The following is an 18,726-nucleotide window of genomic DNA, read 5'->3' on the forward strand; positions in this document are numbered from 1 at the left end:
GTTTTAGAACTCACCTAGAAGGATGAGTTTTCTCACCCTTCCTGTTGGGAGGCTGTGTTGAGTAAGTGGCTGCTGTGAGTAAGTGGTCACGCTCACCAGGTGTCTAGCTGAAATGCTGTGGGAGGCTTTGCTCTGCTGGGTAGGTCCCAGCCCTAAGAGCAGCATCAGCGTTTGTGGGTTGTCCTTCTCCCTGGCCTGATGAAGATCTCCTCCCCACCTGCTTTCCAGCAGATCGCAGGGTAGCAGTGCATGGGTTAGCTGCTGCCTTGAAGCTTGTATAGCGCTTTGTGCTTCTTCTGTGAAGCTATTAGCCGGGTGCTAGAGTTTGAGGAGAGAGGAGAGCTACTTCCAGCTGTGTATATGGGAGCCAGCAGTAAAGCTGATACTTCAGCCATCCAACCATAGTCAAGTTTTAAAAGACTGAAGGGCTTGGCCAGCAGTTAAATACTAAATCTCTCACTAAGTAAAGGAGGCTGATAGCAGCACTTTTTTTTTTTGTTTTTTGTTTTTTTTGGCCTTGCTGCCAGGCTCAAGTAACTCCTGTTTGCCCTAAAACAGGTGGAAGAGGAAGGAGTTACTGGGTTTTTCCAGCAGAGCACCAAAGGAGATGCTGCACAAGTAGGGAGGGAGCAAACGCCCTCCCAGAACAAGGCTCAAACACCCTCCAGGGAAATAACAGCAGCACAAGAGGACTGGCTTTAACAGTTCATTTAATATAAGTTTTGTTATAAAACATGTTTTTTTCTTAAATTAAAATACATAGAAAAATCTACTCTTACAAAAGACTAGATTTATTTTTTTCCCTTTTTTTTTTTCTTTTTAAGAATACAGCGTGGAATTGTGACAGGAGGTGGCTATGGCAGGAAGGATCCAGTCAGGTGTTTGCTGGAGGAGGAAGCGACCTGGGGCTGGCTGTCCCAGGAGGGGTGCAGGCTCTTGTGCTGCCTCCCCCCGACCCCACCAGCTGCTGTCACAACACGTTAGCTAATAAGCCTGGGCTGGAGGTTTGTTTCGCACTTGTTCTTCATTCCACGACCATGTAAACGGGTTATAAATATTTCAAACACTTTCACCTTGACCACACTGTGATCGCTCTTGAGAAGACAACTGTTAAATAACTTTACAATAGCTTCCTTCAAGACTGCTAAGACCACACAGCTGCCGCAAAACAGGAGCAGACCTGCGCCTGCTCTTCCCTCCGTCTGGAGCAGCCCGGGGGGACCAGCATGGGACCACAGCAGTTTGGTGCACGCACGGCCCTTTGTGCAAAAACAGGGCTTGAAACCGATGGGGAAAGGAGTTGCTGGGCTTCTTCTGGCTTCAAATATCAGAAGTGCTGCTCCAGAAGATGCTGGGTGGGTGCCTGGCCATAACACGAAGCAGGGTAGAACCTTGTTTCTGGGAGGCCCAGCACCGCCAGGCGCACCCCGTGCCTCATTCTGTACCTCAGGACTGTGCCAGGCTCCCCTAGCAGCAGCATCCCAGCTCAGCTCCAGCTTGTCTGCAGTTCTGATCCCTCCAGCCAGATCCCACAACTGTCCTAAAGAAGCTGGAGAGGTGGAGGGAGCACCCAGCAGCTTCCCACTCCCCATCCTGGCTAAAAGCATCCGTCCAGCAAGAAAGAAGCCACAGAGCTGCGTGTCTCACGGGAAGAGGTGCCGCAGCAGGAAGGGATGCCACTACCCCCGGTCACGGATCCTGGTGGGTCTGGGGCACTGAGGTGGGCGAGGGGAGCGCACCAAAGCCTTCACCCTCTCCAGCAAGCAGCCCAGTCTTGGAGCGGGCCTGGTGCTAGAAGCCAGCACCTGTCACACAGGGACTGGCCTCAGCTTCCCTGGGGGGGGAGACAGACACGCAAGGGTCACGCCAGGCCAAGGCTGTGGCCATCACAGCCCAAGCCCAAGCCCTCGCCAGCAGTGTTTCGGCAGGCCCCGCGTGAGCTGGTCCCGCGAGCATCCCTGCAAGTGGTGCAGCCCAGCACACCTGCCCTTGCTGGTAAGCCAGGCCGAAGCAGAGCCCTCCACCGGCTCCCAGCCGCATACACTCACCTGGCAGCCACAGCTGCCCCTAATTCAGGCTGAAATTGAAGGGAAGAGAGGGTCAAGCCGGGGGCACTGCTGCTGCCCCACAACATCGCTGCCCCGGATGTCCCACATGCAGCCAGAGCTGCCCACAGAGGCTTTGCAACCCTGCATTGCCCTGTGCTGTGACAGGGTGCTCTTGGGGAAGTCCAAACCAGCTAATTAGCCATCAGTTAACGAGCTGATTGCAGATCAGCTAGCTCCACTACACAGGTTTTGACTGCCAGCAGCTGGCTGGGATGAGGCTGGTGGTGGGAGCCTCCTGTGCCAGAGGGATGCTGGTCAGGAGCAGCAGGGACATGGAGCGGGGGCCGTGATGCCCCCCAGCACCCACCTGAGGTCTGGAGCTTCCTGCGGATGGAGGTAGCACGGCCACTGGGTGGTCCTGGGCTGGGCGACGCGTGGCCCCGGCTGGAGGATACTGCGGTCCCCGGCACGTCCCCCTGGGGAAAAGACGAGATGTGGCCGTCAGTCAGCTCGTGCTTCGGGGACAGCCGGAGAGGAAGGGTGCCAGCAGCACCTTGGTTACCTCCAGCTGCTCCTGGCTGGGCCAGGACGCCAGCTCAGCCTTGCGTGAGATGGGGCCGAGCTCCACGGAGCGAACCCTCTCGGCGAACTTCAGGGAACACAGCGTCTCGCTGGTGTTCTTCTCGGCGGGGGAGACCTGCAGCCAGCAGAGCAGCAGCGTATCAGCCCACCAGCCTCTCAGCGTGTCAGCCCACCAGCCACCCACCCCCCTCCCAGGCTCTCCTGCCCCAGCTCTCAAGCACGGCAAATGCCACAAATGTTGGGGTCATGCTATTATTAACCTGCCGCTCCTGAGACAGCCCTGTGCGTCTGCACCCGAGCTATCATCTGAGCCAGACAGATATCCCTGTCACCAACTGCCCCTGCTTTAGGGATAGCCAAGGAAACTACAGCAGTTTGTGCATCCCCCCACAGTGCTTGGTGCGGCCGCAGGCATTCAGAGGGGCTGGGGGCAGAGGGCAAGGAGGGAGCTCCCAGAGCCCTTCTGGCAAGAGGGGACAGGGAAACTCCTACATGGCACGCCATGCTGACAGGGATGGCATCTGCATTCCCACAGGGAGGGAGGGATCAGGCCCGGCAGCAGGAAAAGGTGAGCCCCGTCCCCAGCAGGGTGAAGTGGCTCCCATCAGCCGATGCCCACGCCACGCAGGCCCCGGTCCCCGGCCCCTACCTGCACCATCATGAGGGTCTTGCTGTCCCCGCTGAGCGAGTCCTGCAGCAGGTAGGTCAGCTTGGAGTTGCGGAAGGGCACGTGGCCCTGCCGGGAGCGCAGGGCGTAGATCACGTCCCCCAGTGCTGATAGCGACTTGTTGATGTACTGCGCCTCGCGGAGCCGGCTGCCCTCTGCGCCCGACCGCCCGACGCGCTCCGAGCCCGCCAGGTCCACCAGGTTCAGCTTCCCTGGGAGCACAGAGCCACACCACAGCTTTTGGCAGTGCTGCCAGCCCCCGTCCAGACGCTCTGGTGATGGGTCCAGCACCCACCTGTGGTGCGCAGCCCCGTGCTGCGGTCCAGGCCGTGGACAGTGACGATGAGGAGGGCGTGAGAGCGGGAGCTGTGCTCGTTCAGGTTGGTGCACTCTGTCACCCGCTTGACATGGCCAAACTCAAAGACCTTGGGGCAGAGAGGCGGTCAGGTCAGGCCAGGCCTGCCCCAAGCCCCTCACAGCCCCTGCCCCTGCATCCACAGAGCTCTGAAAGGTGCCCAGGTCCATCAGGGTGATGAGTGCTGTCCGGCCTCAACCCCAGTGATGCATTGGAGGCAGGTGGTGAATGGCAGCCAGGACAAACCAGTGGTTGGTATCCCGCTAATCCCCCCCCCAGCCACCCAGGCCCCACATATTTATTTTTAACACCCCTGCAACTCATGGAAAGCACTGCTGCTCGTCTCACGGCAGGGTGTCGTCTGTATCCCACCCAGGGGTCTATTCTGGGCTCTCTCACTCCCCAGCACTTCGGAAATGCTTCTGAACCTGGGGTAACATCAGAGAGACCCCGGCAGGGCTTCCAGCTCCCTCCTGGTGTTGCTGTGAACCCAGAGGCAAACGCTAGCATGCCCCGAAGCCCTCCTAAGGGGGGGCTGCACAGTAACTCGGTGCCACCCTCCCGCTCCCCTCACCTTGTTGATGTCCTCCACGCTCTGCACCCTGAACTCGGTCAGCCCGGGCACATAGAGCTGCCCGCTGCCGTCGGGGCACAGCTTGATCTCCAGCTTCTCCTGGGGCTCCTTCCCCAGCAGGTCCCTGGAAAGGAGCACCCATTACTGCCCCGCAGGCACGTGTCGCCCCCCCCTCACCCTGCTGTGTGCCACGCTGCCTGTGCACCTGCACTGCCAGTGCCCCCAGTACCCTGCTCCAGCTCTGTGGGAGCCACTTCCTCCCGGGATATTTCACAGCCTATTTACAAACCTCATCCCTCCCCATCCCCACTGCTTTCCTGTGTGCCCGCCAGGTATGTGACAAGGAGCAGATGTGCACTTGGGGCATCTTTGCTAGGGCCTCTGCTGGTCCCCGAGAGCAGCGGCTGCTGCCATCCCCCCCCCGCAGCTCCCAGCTGCCTCCCACTGCCAGCATCCAGGCAGGGCCGCGGGCAGGGAAGGAAAATGTTTCTCATTCTCTCAGCTCCCAGCGTGCAGCTTCTAAATATAACAGCCAGAGGCCGGGGAGCCAGGGGCACGGGGAAGGCGTTTCAAACCCGCCAGAGGAAGACAAGGCAGGAGTCAGAGCCAGAGGGAGCCCATATAAGCAGAAGGAGCTCAGGGGAGGAGGGAGCTGGGAGTGGTCCCAGACAAGCTCTTTGAACGAGCGGCATGCGCTGGGGAAAATAAATAAATAAATAAAAATCCTTACATGGCCAAACCCAGGGCCTAAGGCCCTGAGACTGAGATGTAAGAGCTGGCTCCCAAGTGCCGTGCCCGTGCCCCGTGGAGGTAAAAAACAGAGCAGCACGGCACCCCCCAGCAGAAAATGTTCAGCTGCCCCAGCTCCCGGCGTACCTGAGCGCCTCGTTGTAAATCTCAGCCACGCTGACGGTGATGGCGTAGTCCCAGTCGGATGCCTTGCTCCGCACCTCAGAGAAGAGCAGCTGCAGGGCCCGCTGGTTGATCCCCGGGTTTGCAGAGGTTCCCTGAGAAATCGGGCAAGAAAGGGGGGGAAGAAATAACCTGTTGTGGTTTTTTGTTTTTTTGGTTTTTTTCTTCCTGTTGCAGCAAAGCAGAAGTAAAGCCCAGAAGCTGCAGCAACAGCCACTGTGAGCTGGGGATGCAGAGACCACGCAGGGCACGGGCAGAGCTGGAGCAAGGCAGGGAGCCTCCACACGGCCACATCCCTGATTCACCCCAGGCTTGACCTAAATGGCCAGCCTGGGTAAGCGACAGCACCGAGACGCAGGGCACAGAGGGCAATGTGGGACAGCAAACTGAGGAAGAAGAGGAAGACAAAGCCAGGCAAAGTCACCTCCATCGTGTACGTTTTTCCTGCCCCTGTCTGTCCGTAGGCAAATATGCAGACGTTGTAGCCATCAATGCAGGAAGTAACCAGGGCCTGAACCTCTTGAAACACCTGTGGTGGAGCAGGGCGCATTAAGGAGGTGCTCACATCCCTCCGAGACGTCAGAGCTGCCACTGACAGCAGCACGTGGGCGCAGAGGTGACAGCACCCACCTCCTCCTGGGACGCCTGTGGCGGAAAGACCTTGTCCAGCTCAAAGGACACCTGCTTCCCCTTGTGCAGGAGGTGAAGGACGGCATCGTCGTTGGCATCGAACGTCACCGCGTTGGCCGCCTCCGGACCCTCACCGTCCTCCTTAGTGATGGGACGGACCCGGCCAAAGACGCGGATGTTTCCTTGGTGGGGAGCAGAGACAGCGTTGGCCCCGGTGCACCTCACCGCCCCGTAGCACCCTGAGATGGCACCGAGCACCGGGTGGGACGAGCACCGCCTGACCCAGCATCTTCCCAAGGCCACCGGGGTGGGGTGCAGGCCCCCTGCCAGGATCAGCCACCTCCCCATGCACCTTTCAGCCGCACCAGCTCATTGTGGCACTTCTTGCGGAGCTGCAGCTCCCGGCGGTACTTCCGCAGCAGCTCCCGGTTGGTGTTGTTCACCTCCTCGATGGCCTGGCCGATCTGGGTGAGAGGACGGTGGCTCAGCGACCCCCTTGCACTGCTACTGCTCCATGTGGGGAGCGGAGGGGGGGGCAGCGGGGCCAACCCTGAGCTCACCTCAGCCCTGGCGCTCCGCAGGGTCTCCTGGAGGAGCAGGGGGAAGTCCCGGACCTGCCTCTTCAGGCTGTTGTAGTCGTGGGTGAGGGTACGCAGCGCGGGCTGCAGCGTCAGCAGGTTGGTCCGGACACCTGTGGGCACAACCCAAGGGTGGGTGATGATAGATGACCCCAGCCCCACGAACCCCACAAGCCCGACGCCCTCCTCACCTGCCAGGTTTTCATGCACCGCCTTCATCTCCACCTGGGCACGGGAAAACGCCTCTTCAATGGCACGATTTTTCTCATCCTCCATCGCCTGCATCTCCTCCAGCATCTGCCCGTGGGCCCGCTCCAGCTCAGACTCATACATTGCAATCTGGGAGGGGGGTTGGTAGGGTGATGCACCCCCTGCGGCACCGCGCAGCCCACCGCAGCACCGCATGCTCGGGCACCCAGCCGAGGTGAAGCATGACGCGGGTGTTGCAGTGGCTTCACGTCTGGTGTACAGCCATCGCACTGCTACGGCTGGCTACCCGTACCTGGGCCCGGAGCTGAGCTGCTGTCTTCTGGGAGCTCTGCAGCTGCTGCTCCATCTCCTTCAGCACCTGCCTCTGCATCCCCACCTGCTCCTGCAGGTACTGGTTTCGGGACTGGCTCTCTGACAAGGCCTGCTTCGCCTTGGTTGACTCCACCTCCACTGTCTTGATGATGTACTGAGGGAAACCACCCGCAGACGCTGCGCCAAGGGCCAGGGCTGCCCGTCCAGCAGCGCCTGAGGGCCGGGACAGAGCCGGCATTGCCCCCGTAGGGCTAATTTACAACGAGGGCTGCACTTCAGAGCAGCACAGCACCACCAAGGCGCTCAGGCCGGGTGGGATTGGCAGCCCCCACCAGACACCATCACACACCCAGCCTGTCTCCCCTTGCCCAGGCAGGAGACAGTCCCGGCCAGCTCGGGGAGCCGGTGCAGAGCCCCACAGTGCTCACCTTTATCTGCTGGGGCTGCGACTTGAGGCTGGCGATAGTCTCCTGGCTGTCCCGCAGCCGCCGGCTGAGCCGCTCCTCCTCCTCGGCTCTCTCGGCCAGCGAGTCCTTGAGCCGCAGCTCCACCTCAGCCAGGCGGTTCGTCTTCTGCTGCACCTCCACGTCCAGCTCCGCCAGCTTGGCCCGTGCCTCCTCTGCCTCCCGCTGCAGCTGGGACAGCCGCTCCTGCAGCACGGCGTTCTCCTAGTCCCAAAACAGCTCAGCTGAGGCCGCCGTGCCCACCAACAGCCGCGGTCCCACCGGCATCGCCGCCACCAGGGACTCACCTGGAGGTGGGTGCAGCCCCTGCACTGCCCCTGCTGCCGCCGCAGTTCCCGCAGCTCCCCCTCACGGGCCTTCATCTCCTGCCGCAAGCGCTCGTTCTCGGCCGCCAGCAGGTCCCGGTGCTTCTCCAGGTCCGTGCCGCCCTGCTGGGGGGAAAGGCTGAGCCTGTGACGGGGAGCCCCCACGGCTGGAGCCCCCCTGACCCAGGGGATTTCGCTGCCTGCTGTGGGGTGGTGGCAGGGAGCCTTTGCCCAAAGTGTCCCGGTGCTGCCAGTTGTGGTGTTGCATCAGTAAGGAAGTCCCACAGAAACAAACAGCCCTCAATCCTTCTCTCTTGGCACGTGTAAATGGCAGCAGGACCCCCACTGCAGCTCCTGGAGGGGTTGGGGCCAGACAGCCGTGCTGCTGATCCGACCCCAGGTGCCGAGACCCCCTCCTCAGCTGGCACCTCACCCCAAAGACCTACCGCCCCAACCCCTGGGGACAAGGGGAACGCAGCCAACCCCACCACCGGCGAGCTCACCAGCTCTGAGCGCAGCCTGCTGATTTCCTGGGCTTGGTCCAGGAGATTCGCCTTCAAGTTTTCAACCTGCCAACACAGGCCAGGTCAGCCGGGAGGGGGCTTCTGCCGTTTCTTGGCTGCTGTCAGAGCAGCCCCCACGCTGCCAGCCCCCAGCCCTCTCCCCCCGTGCTCTCTCGGGAGCGTTTTGGCTCCCAGACTGTGGCACGGGGCAGAGCTGTGCCCTGGGCACACTGCTCCCACTGCTGGGTGCCAAAACACGCAGCTGTGCCGCACTACTTCCCTGGGAAGGGTTTCTCCTCCCAATATCCTTCATCGCACCTTCTGTGCACCCTCATTTTCTGCCTTGCTCTGAGAGCCTGATTCACACGAGCTGATTAAAACAAACGTTAATGAAAGGCTTGCTTCTCAGTTATACCACAGGTATAATTTGTCCACGTCGAGTATTAGCAGAAACCATTATTAAAAAAAATAGCAACATCTTTCGAGAGAAAAAAATAAAGACCTATTCACAGCTGTGTTTAGAGAACCAGAAGTACCTTGTCCTGCCCTTGCAACATGGCTTGACTTTGCCTTCTCTTTTATTACTGCTTTTTCTTTCTAGGAAAGTTATCTTGAGAACAAGAGGGAGCAGGAGCTCCTCCAGAAGCCTGTGTATCTCAGTATCACGAGTGGGAGGATGCTCCCCACCATGTCGTCACTTGATCTGCCTCTCATGTGGGGACCATCCTGCCCTCCCCCAAAAAACAGGCAGATTTCAGAAAAATCCTTTTTTTTTTTTTTTTTTTGGTGTGTGCAGGGAACCAGAGGTTTCCATCTCTCCCAGCTCTTTCCTCCCTCCTGCAGAAGGCAGAGAGGCTCCTGAAAAAATATCACTGCAGTTACTCATTAACTGCTGCAGCGAGTGCTCTGCAAAGCCAGCGGCCTCGCGGGAAGCTGCAGGCTTTGTTTCAAGGGGTTTGCTGTGTGCTCTGTGCCCCGCACCAAACACCCATCCTCAGCCCAGTACCCCAGAGCTGGTGGCTGCACCAACAGAGGAGCATCGCCACCTCCCCAGAACTTGCCCTGGGGGTGCCAGGCCTGGCTGCACACTTCGCTGCTGCTGTCCCCCAGACTTCCAGTCGGTCTCCCTGAGCCTGGAGGAGGCAGCAAGAAACCACCGTGCTGCCAAATCCCCCGCCCAGAGAGCAGGAGGCTGTTGCCTCATCTGAGTAACCAGCCTTCTCTAAACAACCAGGCCTCCACGGACCATAATTTAGAAACTGCTGATTTATAACAAATGCAAATGTGCTCACATTGTGCTGTAATTAATTATGATAAGTTATTAAGCCACTCCCTTGCGGAGACGGCAACACAGCCAGCTGCTGGGGAGCACCCCCCACGCAGCCCCGTGTGCCCGCAAAGGTGCTGCCAGCTCAGCTCGGCACCGGGCTGCTCCCTGCTGGAGCTGGGACCCCCGCAGGGACCTGAGACCCCCACAGCATGGCTGACCCTCGCCAGGGGAAGCAGAGCAAGCAGCAAGCACAGCGGCACCATCTCACCCATCCTCTCAGATTGAGTCGGAAAACCTGATTCCCACATCCAGTAAGCTACACTATTAAAATATTTAAAAATATTAATGTCCTCGTCTCAGCCCGCACTCCAGTGTCTCACATCCCTTTCTCGCTGAAGTTTAACTGTGTTTGGGAGGGGAGGGACAAGGAAACCACCCCTCCAGCTTGGGTGCATCTCAAGGACACGCGCAGTGAGCAGCCTGCCCGCCACCCCAGGGCCGCTCTCCCTGTGTGCTCCCAGCCCCAGCTCCGCGCCAGGCGCGCACAGAGCCGCCCTCCCAAACACTCACGGACAAACACATTGTTAAGAGCAAAAAAAACCCGAGCCACATTGCTGGGAAGGTGCCGGCCAGCAGCACACCCAGCCATGGGCTGCCCAGCAGAAAGCTCACGCAGGTGAGGAGCTGCTCCCAGCATGAGCAGCACCCCAAGACACTCCGTCCCCTACCTCCTCCGACATCTCTGGGTGCATCCTGCTCTCCGGAGGCAACAGGGACTCCTTGGTTGTCAGATCCGGCCAGAGGCATGGCCCGGCCATCCCCGAGCCTTTGTAATCCAGTTTCGGGCTGTGCTTTGGCTGGCGTTTGCCCTGCACCGTGCGTCCCTGGCCCCACCAGCTGCCTCTCCTGCGCCAGTGAGCTAGCCGATGGAGGGCCGGCCGGATCCTGACGGTGCTCACGCTTGTGTCATGCAGACTATGCCAACCAGATCCAGGACAATTACATCCACCTTTTTGACACCAGTGGAACAAGCAAAACCTGACTATAATAGCTTCCACAACATCCACATGCAAATCCCTTTATTAGCAGCCCTGGATTTCAATCTCCCTGTAATGAGTAAGGTCCTTGCACCAAGAGCTGTGTCTGAACTGGCGCAGGAAATATTTAAGGGTCAGCTCACCGCCGCTGAGACAGGGTTTCTGCCCACAGAGGCACGGCAATGATTTTGCACTGACTCAAATATTTTTTACACTCTGCTTGACACAACCTGATCCCTTCACAACTTTCCTCCTCTGAAGCATTCGACTCTGCCTTCATGGTCACTCCTCACTTCCTGACTTTTGAAAGTCACTAAAAGTAATCTGCTGGGTTGGTTTTACAAGCTTGTCCTGATGCAGATTTCTTGCAGTGGGGAGTCAGAGCTCTGCAGCTCCCCAGGCTGGTGCAGCCCCTTCCTGCCAGGATGAGGCACCCAGCTGGAGCTGTAGCCACTTGCTGGCACCACCGAAGTGCTGCAGTGATACCAGTTAGGGGCTGCAAGCACTGCAAGGAAGGCACAGTGCTGCTTGGCCAAGCGCTGGACAGCCATGGAAGCTGCTCAGAAGCTGCTGACACCCGGATCATTGCCAACCATGTGAGCTGACCACAGCAGGGCCCTGCTGCTCACCCAGGCCCCGGGTGCATCTCTTGCCAAAGGTGCTGCCTCAGCTGGTGCACGCAAGAGCACCAAAAATCCTGCACTCCACCGAGTCGCAACCTGCAGCTGGAAACCCAGATGGTGCCCCCCACGCCCCCAGCCATGCCATACCTGCCCTTGCAGCTGGACAGAGACGGCGAGCTCCTCGCTCTTCCTGGCAGCCAGTTTCTCCTGCAGAGCCAGCAGCTCCTCCTGCAGCCGCAGCTTCTCCTCCTGCAGGTGCGCCATGGATGCCACCACCTTCTGGATCACGGGGAAGGGACGTGGGGCCGGCAGGCTGGCACGTTTCCCACTGCAAAACCTGCCCCCTGAAGTGGGAGCAAGCACAGGTGGGTTGGGAGCAGCCAGCCAGGGACTGCCTACAGAGAGAGACCGCTGTGGGTTGTGGTGGGGATGGGGACTCACAGGGGCACTGCCTGCCACCGTGCTGGCAAAGCTATGTGAGTGTAATGGCACATGGGGAGCCAGAGCAGAGGGGTCCTGGGGGTAGTAGGGATGCCAACGCCAGTGCAATGGCATTTCAGACAGAGGGATGTGATGTTTGCTGAGATGAGTGACATCGCGCTGAGACGTGCCCCACACACAGCTTGGACACAGTCACAGAGCGCACAGCACCAACCCCAGCTGGCTGGGCAAACAGCAAGCCCTGCCACAGGGACCCTGAGACACGGCTGAGGCTCAAGAACACCCCGCAGAGAAGGCAGGCAGGGACTGCCCCACACAAACCACGCTTGGCACGTCCAGCAGCAGCCCCACCGATGCCCTCAGAGCATCCTGTGCCACGGCACAGAGCCTGTCAGCGCCGCCCCGGAGGCAGCCGCGCGTGGACGTGCCGTGACCCAGCCCTGCTGCCTGGTGACACGCTGCTGCCTCACACGGTTAACGACTGCTTTTACTACCGCGCTCTGAATCATCCTGCAGCACCACATCCTTTTTTTTTTTTTTTTTTCTGAATGAGCAGGTGCCGGTGGAAAAACAGTATGTGATCATGTTATTAAAGACTGCATCGTCATACACAGATATAATGGAAGCTGAACTAAAATTATACGGGCACCTTGGATGTTGACTCCAACACACTGCTGCTGCAAAAGCGTCTGTGGGAGCAGAGACAGCGGCCGGGTCCACATTACCTCTGCCACCAGCAGACAGATGGGTCCGAGCTTGGGACCAGCAGCTACAGGGCCATGGCCAGCTCCCTCTTGCTTTCCAACACACTTCGAAGTGCACTTGGAAAGAAAGCCGTCTCCAGGCCTCTGCCCAGCACCATTTCCATGCAGGCTCCCCTCCTCCTGCATCCCTCTCCCTCCCCACCAGCCGCCTGCCCACAGAGGGAGCCCGGCCACAGCGGGGCCACGCGCAGGAGCAGCTCCCTCACCAGGATGAGCCCCAACAAGCCCGGGCAATTGAGTCCTGATGGAATCAGATGGGAAACCACGGGGATTAACCCATCCTGGCACAGCCACGCCTGCTGCGCGCATTTCCACGGCCGTTTCTTCCCAGCCATCACCACCACAGTGCCCTGCAAAGCAGGAGCAACCTTCACCTCCAGGCTGGTGATGGGCAAGGAAGCCCCACAACGTGTGTCCCCCCCAGCAGGCACACAGCCCTCTGCCCTGGCCACATGCCCCATGTCCCCTCACCGGCTTTCTCCAGGTTCATGGTGCAGGCTGCTTGCCCTGGCACGGTGGTGGCCAGCTCGTGGGGGGATGCTGGTGGCTCCTCCGTAGCCTCCGTCAGGGATGGGCACCAGCCCTGCTGCGGCAAGACCTGCACCCACAAGAAGAAACGGGCTCCTGTGACTCCTGTCTGCCCCATGCTGACCTCTCCGCGCCATCCCACCAGGGCTGCCCCATCGCCCTGACCCTAAAATCTGGTACGCTCCCCAGGTGTGTGGGGGAGCCCTGCTGAGGCACCCGCTGGCAGCCGGAGTTTCACTGAGTTTTTTGGGAGGCATGAGCACAGAGCAGGTGGCAGAGGACAGAAAAGTGGGACTGCTCGTGGCAGGGAAAAGCCAAAGCCCTTGACTGCAGCAGGCAGTGCTGACCTACAGCTGCAGGCTGGGAGTGCCTGTGACTGCAGCTTCGAGAGTCAAGCTGATAAGAAAGATGGGGACAAAAACCAAATGTAAGCCAGAATTAGATCAGCACAGCGAGTGCCAGGAGCAGAGCTCTGATTCCTCCAACCCCTCTGGCCTGACAGGGCTTGATGCAGGCTGGCTCCTCCATCCCTCTCCTGCTGCTTTGTCCCAGCCAGCTCCAGTGACCTGCTGTGGGTCTGTGGGACACTCCGGGACCCCATCCCCTGAAGGGGATGTCAGCGTCAGGAGGCTGCAGTGATGCCTGGCCTTCCAAACCGCTCACAGGTCCTCTCCCCATTGCTTGGGCACTGCAAAGCATCATTAGATTGTTCCACAGCTCCGCTCTCCAGAGTATTTTTGTCAAGATGAACTTATCAAGTTGCCCGCAGATCTGCCCATAAACAACTGTTTCCATCAGCTTGATCATTCAGTTGTCTATATTCTACATGGCCTTAGAGAAAGGCTGTGGCTTGCACACAGCATTGAACACGAAATTCTGGGGCCTTTATGGAACATTGTGCCAGCCCACGTGAAGCACGAGCATCCCAGGCTCTGCCCCAGCAGGTCCCATTACGTGTTCGTTTCTCACTTGCAAGCCCTTGCTCACTTGCCACAAAGTGCCAGTGAGAGGCAACCCGTGAGATGGAGCATGGCTTCCAGCTTGGGTAAAACTGAAGAAGAAATCTGGAGGCAGAGAGGGAAAAAGAATACGGGGAAGGTAGCAAAAAATAAAAAAATAAAAAAAATCTGGGTCTATTGTACGAATCTGCATTCATTGGATTGAAGGAAAAAAAATCTATTTTTAATGCCATCATTAAAAAAAGCTTTAGTGGAGTGGATGCATCTGCAAAGGTATGTCACTGATCAGCTGAGCTTGCATTATTGTTCCCCCATCCCGGTCAAAAGTTCCTTTTCTTACTTATACCTTATCTAGGAGCACGTGGCATCACCTGCCAGTGAGCAACATCAAAGAAGCACGTCTTGCCCTGGCAAATGCACCGCGGTGAATACTCATTACACACAACATGCTTCTGAAATGATTTAGGAGGCAGCAGCAGCACCCAGGCAGGAGCCAAGACTGGAGCAGCTGCATTTCTGAGGTGTCTTTCACTTGAAGCTCCAGAAGGCTTCTGCTGGAGGGAATTCAAGTCTCATTCAAGGCCGGTGTGAGATAACAAGGTGTTTTCCTTCTTTTCAAAGGAGGAAAATTTAAATGGGTTGCCTGGAGTCCAAAATGAACTGGTGACAGCAACACAGACAGGATCCTGGTGTCAGGGCACTGTCCTCTGCCCCTGCCTGCCCTCCACCTGCTCTCCTCTTCCTCCTCCTCCTGGCAAACCCTGGCATGGGGCAGGCAGTGATCTCCCTCCTGCCTGGACTTCTTCCAGCTACCTAGCCCAGGAACAGCACTGAAAACGTTACTCTGGGTTTTTCCCCAGAATTTTTGATGCCTTCAGACTTTCCAGAGAGCTGGGACACTCTTTCCACACCACGTCCCTCACCAGAGCAACACATGAGGAATAAAGCAAAGGGCCACAAGGAACTGTTCTGAAAAGGGCTGAGAGGGGGGAGCCTTCACACCGCCCCGAATAGTGCTGGGCAGCGCTGCCACATATATCCACGCTCCCTGTGGAGCCAGGCAGGATGCAGGATGCACGCTCGTTTGCCAGGCCCAGCCAGACGCAGGCTGTTGAGGTGTCTGGGTGTCCATCCCTGCTGGGGAACTCATGCTAGCGGGGAGAGCTGCACATTTCTGAGATCTGTTTGCCCACCCCTGCACTGAATCAAGCACTTCTTACCTGGAGGGCCAGGCAGACACCTCGTGGGCTTGCAGAGCCTGGCCAGCTCACACCACAGATTTGATGCTGGACCAGCACAGGCAGCAGAGGGACCTGGGCAGAGAACTCCTCTTCGCTCCCAGCGACGAGCACGTCCTGCCCGCGTCCTGAGACAGGGCAAAAAGTTACTGTGGACATCCCATGGGGACAGACACAGTCACCCCAGCTCCTCCCTGCCAGCCTGCGCTGTCCTGAAAGGGGAGAGTGCTCCCCAAAGCCATCTGTGGGGGACAGCAGCTGGGAGCCCCACCAGGCTTGGCAGCCCCCGCTGCGGTGCTGGGCAGTGCCCAGCAGCCAGGCTCCTCGCTGGCTCCTTGCTGCATGTGCCTCACCGAGAGAACAAGCGCTATAAAAGCCCTCAGTAGTACTAAAAATGTTGGCAGGGTTAAATAGAGAAAGGAGCCCTTCAGGGTAAGACTGGCTGCCAACAACTTGTGCAGCAGTAATGGAGATTCGGGCTGGGTCCTCCTGCATCCTCACAGAGCTCTGCAGGGCAGACAGACCCAGGCAAGCTCCACCTTGCAGTGCCCCAGCTGCCTGATCTGTCCTCTGCCAGCAGCCCGCCCAGGACACCAGCATCCCCTTCCCATCTCTGCCCCTTGTCCAGTCGCTTGGCTTCCTGTGACGCTATCTCTGAAAAGCTGCCAAACCCCGTTTGCATCACCAAAACCGGACGGACGGACCCTGCCAGGGTGAGCTCACTCCGCTGCCCCCAATGCTTTTTTATTTGTCATGCAACCAAGCCCAAAAGGAAGCACGGTGGCAGCGTTTGTGTCAATCAGAAGGAAAACAAGATCTCAAGGAGTTTTTTTTGCTGTCTGCGTGCTCATCTGCTAGAGGAACAGTGACTGGCAAGGACTGAGCCAGGGCAAGGCCATGGTGCTGAGGCCAGGGGAGGGGAAGCTCTTCAAATACCTACAGGACCCTGCACACCCACAGCGGGGTACTCCTGGCAGTGAAGAGGACCCCGAGCCAAAACCACCTGCCAGCACCCTCCCACCCACCAGCCTCAAGCACCCCTGCTGCAGGCAGCCAAACAGCATCTCCGGCTGGCAGGAAGAAATCAGGTAAAACCCCGCTAATGCAGTTTCTCCCCTAAAATCATCAGGAGGCGCTTGGGCCACAGCTGGAAGCAGCATCTGGATGGAGAAGTGCCTCGCCTTTCAGCTCTCTGAAGAAGTCAGTTCATCAGTCTGCACTTCGTCTTTGTCTCTAATTAGCCATAACATTTCATCCACGCTGTGAAAACTGAGCATTTCAAAAGTGCTTGCAGATGCCCGGACAAAAGGCAAAGGCACGCACTGAGCTCACGTCCCTGCCTTCGGCCAGGCACAGGAGGAGGCAGCCACAGCCAGAGCTCTCGGGAAGGATGAGAAACCCCATGTCCAGCACCCTGATGCCCTGATGGGCACAGCCATGGCCATCCCAGCAGCATCCCTGTTCCTTCCAGCAAGCAGTGCCCGGCTAAACCACCTCCAGCACAGCAGCATAAAGCCCCTAAAGGGCATTTCAGCCCCTCTGTGGAAAGCCAGGACCACAGCGGTGGGAAGCACTGTCCCTGAGGGTGGCTGCAGGCCCCAGCACGCAGCCTGCACGGTGGCTCAGCTTTTTGGGGAGAGGGCACGGGGCCGAACTCACCGATGCGGTCTGCGTGCGGCGGGGGCACGGCGAGCCCTTCCAAGGAGGTGAGCCGAAAGCTGAGCAGGAGCCCTGCACGTTCCCTGCCGTGCTTCGTCCCCGTCTCTTTCTTACATTTTAACCATGAACCTTTCTGCCCCGGCTTCCTTACTCACGGGCTGGGAGGGAACCGAGGCACCGCTGCGCTCACCCTCCGCCTCGCCTAAAGCTCCCGCCCGCTTCCGAGACCGTTTCTCACCCCCCCCAGCCCGTGCCAGAAAGCAATGCGAAAAATGCAGGCTTGCTGGTTCCCGGCCTCTCCTCGCCCAAGTGTGAGAAAGGGCGTGAGCGGGGGCGGGCTGAGCCCCACGGGCACTCACCGGCTGGCCGAGGGTCCCGCTTGCACGCAGCTCCCGCAGGGGGTCCCGGAGCCCAGGTCCTGCGGGCTGTGAGCATGGCACGGGGGGGCCCAGCACTGCGACACCGCGGCGCCTGCGGGGAAAGGCGAGGAAATCCAGCTCAGGCTGCCCGCGGCTCCGGCCGCAGGTACTCCGAAACCCAGCGGACAGCGGCGGGGCGAGCCCTGGGAGCGGCACCGTGTGTCCCCCCGCTGCTTCCCAGCCCCGTGCCCGGCCGCCTGGGTGCGGGTTTTCCTCCCGGGGACGCGGCGCAGAAAGCCCCGGGCTCGCCGAGCGCACCCAGCGGATGTTGCATAAACCGTGCCTGTAATTACCCTGCTCCTCTCCGCACCCCTTCCAGGCCGCCCGGGCTTTGCTTTGTTTTAAACTCCGGGACTCCGGGCAGCGCCGGCAGCCCCCCCGCCGCCCTGCCCCAGCCCCTGCCGAGCCGCACCGGGAGCACCGGGGGGGGGCCCCAAACCCGGTGCCGGCGGCGCCGCCCGCTGCTGGCTAACGGGGAGCCGAGCTGGGCGCTCCGCAGCCCCGCAGACAAAGGAATGCTCGGCCCGGCCCGGCTCAGCCCGGCCCCCCCCGCCGCTGCCGGTACCGGTGCCGGTGCCGGTGCCGCCCCGCGGGGCTCACCGGGCGCGGGGTGCTGGCGGGACGCCCCCTCCCAATCCCGGTCCCGGTCCCGGTCCCGGTCCCGTCCCCGCCCTCCCGGGCACTCGGTCGACGGAAACGGCGAGCTCCGCCCCGGTGCTCGTTGCCACGGCAACTCCTGAAGCCCCCCCCCGACGGGCGGCGGGGACGGTGCCTTCCCCCCCCCCCAGCCCCGGGGCGCACCGGCAGCCCCGGCCCCGAGCCCTCGGGCTGTGCCCGGCACCCCGGGGACGCCCCGGGCGGGAGGGGCAAGGTCCCAGGAACGGGCTGGGAAGGAGCAGCCGGGGTGTGAGCGGAAAATAAATGCGTCTTCCCCGCCGGCCTCGCAGGTCCGAGGTCCCCGGGAGGTGCCCGGTGCCGGTGCTGCCCCCGCCGCCAGCCCCCAGCGGTGCCCCGAGGACTTGGATTTGAAGGGGGAGAAATCCGGCTTCTAACCCCTGGGTGTAAGGAAAGAGGCGTGATGTGCCCCGAGACCCCTCGGCAGGCTCAGCTGTCAGCAAGTGAATAAAAAGTTCTGCTTTGTCTTTATCCGCATTTCTAGCGTGAGGTCTGTATCTACCTGCCCATATAGCGCATAGGATTATCATGTTAATGCCTGTTTTGGGAGATGCGTGTTACTCATGACTCGTTAATGGTGATTAACTGGCAATACCAGATACTCCCCGCAGCAGGAAGCAGCCTTGGTCACTTCGTGCCGATGGCCTTGGTCACTTCATGCCAATGACCTGTGCCAGCAGCAGCCCTGTGCTGCCCCACGCCGCGGTCTGCCTCCCCAGGGCACCGCGGCACACCAAGTCACCATGGCACCCCAAAATCAGTGGGTCCTGTGCTGGCCTCTCCCTGTGCCCAGTGCCTGGGACCCTGCTGTGGGTGGGGTGCTGGCCTGGGTGGGCACTGAGCAGGAGCAGGGGCACGGGGGTGCTGTGGTGGCAGCGTCCCTCGCAGGTCTGGGTGGGCAAAGAGCCCACGGAGCCCAGGGGGTGGCGAGCAGGGAGGTGTGTTTTGTCACAGCCCTGCACTGCTGGAAAGG

General features: G+C 59.7%; 1 protein-coding gene and 1 long non-coding RNA gene across 18 annotated transcripts; one reads left to right on the forward strand and one right to left on the reverse strand.

Moving 5' to 3' along the window:
* Nucleotides 1-693: 693 nt before the first annotated feature.
* On the reverse strand, nucleotides 694-17,153 carry KIFC3 (kinesin family member C3). Of its 17 annotated transcripts, none has more exons than XR_011099801.1 (22): nucleotides 17,019-17,153; nucleotides 14,983-15,128; nucleotides 12,747-12,873; nucleotides 12,482-12,625; nucleotides 11,218-11,414; nucleotides 8,141-8,206; nucleotides 7,620-7,763; nucleotides 7,297-7,536; nucleotides 6,849-7,022; nucleotides 6,538-6,685; nucleotides 6,329-6,459; nucleotides 6,121-6,232; nucleotides 5,769-5,950; nucleotides 5,563-5,667; nucleotides 5,103-5,233; nucleotides 4,227-4,350; nucleotides 3,593-3,722; nucleotides 3,280-3,509; nucleotides 2,602-2,745; nucleotides 2,416-2,524; nucleotides 1,446-1,834; nucleotides 694-1,363 (listed from the first exon to the last, which is right to left on the reverse strand). XR_011099801.1 is itself a non-coding variant. In XM_068693160.1 (22 exons), the coding sequence occupies exons 1-21, from the start codon at nucleotides 17,092-17,094 to the stop codon at nucleotides 2,073-2,075; spliced, it is 2,856 nt and encodes a 951-aa protein (XP_068549261.1). In that variant the 5' UTR covers nucleotides 17,095-17,153; the 3' UTR covers nucleotides 694-1,834; nucleotides 2,049-2,072. The 17 variants fall into 17 exon arrangements, 16 of the variants coding, with proteins under 16 accessions (XP_068549261.1, XP_068549260.1, XP_068549259.1 ...); XM_068693160.1 differs by adding an exon at nucleotides 2,049-2,077 and having other exon boundaries at nucleotides 694-1,834; nucleotides 2,611-2,745; XM_068693159.1 differs by adding an exon at nucleotides 2,049-2,077 and having other exon boundaries at nucleotides 694-1,834.
* Nucleotides 17,046-18,217, forward strand: LOC137861741 (uncharacterized). Its single transcript, XR_011099802.1, has 2 exons — nucleotides 17,046-17,184; nucleotides 18,026-18,217. It is a non-coding gene; the product is annotated as an uncharacterized lncRNA (long non-coding RNA).
* The last annotated feature ends 509 nt before the right edge of the window (nucleotides 18,218-18,726 follow it).

The sequence above is a fragment of the Anas acuta genome, chromosome 10 (genome assembly GCF_963932015.1).
Source record: "Anas acuta chromosome 10, bAnaAcu1.1, whole genome shotgun sequence".
NCBI lineage: Eukaryota > Metazoa > Chordata > Aves > Anseriformes > Anatidae > Anas > Anas acuta.